We start from the raw sequence: 4,780 nt of genomic DNA, 5'->3' as shown, positions 1-4,780 counted from the left end.
AAGAAGAGACCTGACTTTCAACGACAGTTGATGGTTGGGAGTAAAAAAGCGACGAAAAAGCTTCATGAAGAAGGAGAGGGAAGTGAGGATTTAGAGCCATGTAACATGGTACAGGGAATAGATACTACTCCAATATCATGTTGTGCAGATTATCCCAAGCATTGAAAGGGGTGCAAGGTTGCTGAGTGGTGAGGCTGGCCGAATTTTATCCGGTGATCAATGATGGAAGTGATCACCAAGCAGATCAGAATATTACTTTGAAGCGGAAATTAAATGAAAATACAACCTTCAAGATAGGTTTCTATGCATCATTCAAGAAACAATGCAGTTCAAGTTCAGGGGAAATAAATTCAAAGAAAATCCAATCCAATAAAATCTCCATCCAGATTCACTGAACGACAGATGTCACACGTGACAAAGGGAATCTTTGATGCATTGAAAAAGCTCCAATTTTCCTGCACTGACATCCTGAAGTAAGTAATGCTAGGCAACCGATACTATGTTATTTCATGTAAAGTGGATTGGAGTATGCTTGCCATCTCATTTGATGATACATGCTGAGGTAAGTCATTAAAGAAATTGTTAAGTGGATTTGTGATGTTTTTGAGGAGGTATTGTTGCAGATGAAAGTCTAGTGTTGACATAAATTACAATATTGATTTGATGTAGATCACTAATCAGGACACTTTTTAATTCTCACTTTGCAATTTAGGTTGGTTTGAATTATGAGAGTCTGTGGTTGTAAGGGTAATTAGCTGCCTTAATGATTGTGCTAGACCATACACGGGTGATGCTTGGATTGGTTTATGATGCCCCCCCCCCCCCCAAATAACTATCAGGTTTGTTTATCAATGCCTGAACCTACTTATAGGAAGTAGAAACCTCCAAGAGCCTATCATAATGTATTTTTCCCTTCTAATACAGATTTAGCTCGGAGGAAGCAAGAGTCAAACTTCTGATAAATCTTCAAAACAAGAGTGCTCATCAATTTTTGATATTTGAGTACTCCAGTTTTCATTTTTTCATACATGTTTTTCTACTGTGTGTGTCAGTTTAGTTTATCTTTCTAATAAACTAAGTAGGTGATTACAGCAACACCAAGGCAGATTGAGTCTGAAGTGTTGGCTCGGATCCACTTTCTCAGAATGGGTTAGTTAACCTTTGCTTAGTTTCTTCAAATTGAAAGCTTAGATTTTACTGTTAACTGCCCGGGCTGAAGTTACTTCTTGATTAAACTTGCATGAGATCAGAAACTTGATTTACAAGCATATCATTTGGTTCACCTCTATTGCTGGAGATTTACAAGTAGCGCCATTTACTTTATACTTTATGTTCTCCCATAGGCTAAGCCTCATCATGGTTCTTAATTTCCTATAATTGGTTTCTTAGAAAGTCAAACTGACTTTTCCTCTAGTTTCTCCAGTTTCCCTGGTTATTTTGGTCTCCTTCTGTAGTTCTTATTTTTCAAACTATATAATAAAAATCAAGTGTGCTGGTTGTAAGTTTATTCAGGAGTTATTAGGGGAAGGTTTTTGCTTGGAAAGTGGAGAGTACAATGTGCTGGGTTTTAATTTTCAGAAAAATCTTGTTTTCTACTTCCAAAAGCCAAGTTTTTGTGTATACTAACTATGAATGTTTGTACAAGATCATAAGAGCTATCTGTCATTAGTCTTTTTCGAGTTCGAAAGACAATGTATGAATAAGACCACATAAAAAATTAAGAATTGTCACTTAGTGGTGGACAACTTCAGATTGGGGAACTCTGACATTGGCAGTAAAGTTTGAAGCTTTTGGAAAATATGTGGCAGCTTAGAATCGCTAGTAAGTGAGGCAGGCTGTAGCAGGGGTTGGTCAAAAACCACTAGAAACCAAGTTATGGCACATGTGGTTTTTGGATCCTCTCCATCCAGCTTTTCTCCATTTTCTCTCCATCCAAAATCTGAACCTTTGATTTTGAATTTTAAAGGTGAGGATTAGTTCATGTTTTCTCTCTCTTCTTAAATTGATTCAAGCCTTTAAATACAATTCATTTTTTCTCTCTCTTCTTAAATTGATCCAAGCCTTTAAATTTCCAAATCAATTGCTCAGATTTGGATGGAGAGAGGCTGGATGGAGAGGATCCAAATCCGTTTTTGCATCATAACCAGCCTCTGGTAATTTTTTTTTGTTGGAAATGATTTTCCCACATACGCCTCTCAGCGACCAAAGAGCGACACACATTTTTCTGGCAATTCTTGAAGGCGGCAAAACTGCCACAAAATTACTTGTTTATTTTGCTGGGGTTTCAAAATCCTTGCTAAACACTTTTGTTTCTTAACAAAAATTTTCTGGCTGTTTGTGAACACTGCACTTACCGCCATAAAATTGTGTTTTTATAACGTTACAAAAATTAGGGCTTTCCTAATAACCACTACGAAACGAAACTCGATCCACCTAATAAAACTACGACTCATACAGATCAAACGAAACTCGATCCAATTGAATTTACCAAAATAATTAAATTCAAATTTAAAGATATTCAAAATAGAAAAAAAAGTACTGAGATAGTTTATTGTTTTAGTGAATGATGGAAATTTCAAAAAAAGTGAATGATGAAACGTGGGTGGGTCTTATTTCTTAAGACGAAATTGAAAGCCATCCTCGGGTAATTTCCACCTAACTCCGCAATCACAAGGTCATAGACTGCGCACGCCAGCCATTGACCAGACAAGGAAACAAAGAAATCGTGGAATCAAAATGTTCGTGAACTTCAGCTACCACAACACTCACACTCCAATCCACCTTCACATATAAATTCATATCTCCCCCACTCAAACTTTCCACACCACAACCTTCTCTAACACCAAATTGTAAATTGCATTGCTTCTTCATTTATATCTTTCCCAACAAACTTCATTTCAAAGATAGTGAGTGTAGCTGAGATTCGTAAGGCTCAGAGGGCTGAAGGCCCAGCCACCATCTTCGCTATTGGCACTGCAAACCCTCCCAACTGTGTTGATCAAAGCACTTACCCTGACTTCTACTTTAGAGTCACCAACAGTGAGCACAAAACTGAGCTCAAGGAGAAGTTTCAGCGCATGTGTAAGCATTCTACATTCTCCTCTCTAGCTCCATTTTTTTTCTATATAACATTCATTTACATTGCTAGACTAGTAGTCATTATAAGATTGATTCTGGTATTTTCTTGAGATTACTGTACTAATGTTGTTTCTTTATAATTGATTTCAGGTGACAAGTCTATGATCAAGAAGAGATATATGCACTTGACAGAAGATCTTTTAAAAGAGAACCCTGACATGTGCGCTTATATGGCACCTTCTCTGGATGCTAGGCAAGACATGGTGGTTGTAGAAGTACCTAGACTAGGCAAAGAAGCTGCTGTCAAGGCTATCAAAGAATGGGGTCAGCCCAAGTCCAAGATTACCCACTTAATCTTTTGCACTACAAGTGGTGTGGACATGCCCGGTGCTGATTATCAACTCACCAAACTCTTAGGTCTTCGGCCTTATGTGAAAAGGTACATGATGTACCAACAAGGGTGCTTTGCAGGTGGCACGGTGCTTCGTTTGGCTAAAGACTTGGCTGAGAACAACAAAGGTGCTCGTGTGCTAGTTGTTTGTTCTGAACTTACTGCAGTTACCTTTCGTGGCCCTAATGACACTCACCTAGACAGCCTTGTTGGGCAAGCTTTGTTCGGAGACGGAGCAGCTGCACTCATTGTTGGTTCCGATCCGGTGCCTGAAATTGAGAAACCTTTGTTTGAAATGGTTTGGACTGCACAAACTATTGCTCCAGATAGTGAAGGAGCCATTGATGGTCACCTTCGTGAAGTTGGATTGACATTTCATCTCCTTAAAGATGTTCCTGGGATTGTTTCAAAGAACATTGAGAAAGCACTAATTAAGGCCTTCCAACCATTAGGCATATCTGATTACAACTCAATTTTTTGGATTGCACACCGAGGTGGCCCAGCAATTCTTGACCAAGTTGAGCAGAAGTTGGCCTTGAAACCTGAAAAGATGAGGGCCACTAGAGAAGTGCTAAGTGAATATGGTAACATGTCAAGTGCATGTGTCCTATTCATCCTAGATGAAATGAGAAAGAAATCAGCCCAAGATGGACTCAAAACCACCGGTGAAGGACTTGAGTGGGGTGTGTTATTCGGTTTTGGACCTGGACTTACCATTGAAACGGTTGTTTTGCGTAGTGTGGCTATATGATGTGCTTGTTTGTTTTATTATTATGTAACTGTACAAACTCATTAGATTTTGCATCTATGAGAAAGAAAATAAACTCATTTTGAGTTTGATTATGTACGTTCTGTGAGAAATATTTCCAAAATATATAAACTTGGAAATATGTTTGTATTAATTGTTATATTTATTAATGTTCGAGTTATCATCAATATGTTGATAGTGGTGTAGTGGTTGGGTAATTCTCCACTTATTGTTTCCTTGGTTCGAATCTTGGTGGCTTCCTTCTTCCATTTATTATTTTGAATTTTCAGAAATTCAAAATTTTAGCCAAAAGGTGCAATGGACGGGATTCGAACCCACGAGGCGCGTCCTTTGTGTGAGGACGTGTTCGCCAGTTGAGCCATGGGAAGGTTGTGTTATTTAGTGAACATTAATAATATATAACGGTTTTCTGCAGTTGTTTCTCCAAGAGATATATCTCTTCACCAAGGGATGTTAATATATCTATATAAAGAGATATTTGGGTAGAAAACTGAGATAGAACATATGCACGAAATTGGTCTTCATTTTGGCCAATTTCTCTT

General features: G+C 38.1%; 1 protein-coding gene across 1 annotated transcript; it reads left to right on the top strand.

Moving 5' to 3' along the window:
• The first annotated feature begins 2,806 nt into the window (after positions 1-2,806).
• Positions 2,807-4,398, top strand: LOC130741326 (chalcone synthase 4-like). The gene is made up of 2 exons (XM_057594182.1): positions 2,807-3,081; positions 3,229-4,398. Exons 1-2 carry the CDS (start codon positions 3,078-3,080, stop codon positions 4,218-4,220), a joined length of 996 nt encoding a protein of 331 aa, XP_057450165.1. The 5' UTR covers positions 2,807-3,077; the 3' UTR covers positions 4,221-4,398.
• The last annotated feature ends 382 nt before the right edge of the window (positions 4,399-4,780 follow it).

This window comes from Lotus japonicus, chromosome 2 (genome assembly GCF_012489685.1).
Source record: "Lotus japonicus ecotype B-129 chromosome 2, LjGifu_v1.2".
Lineage (NCBI taxonomy): Eukaryota > Viridiplantae > Streptophyta > Magnoliopsida > Fabales > Fabaceae > Lotus > Lotus japonicus.
Note: the sequence above shows the minus strand (reverse complement) of the source record. Positions and strands in the feature narration are given on the sequence as shown.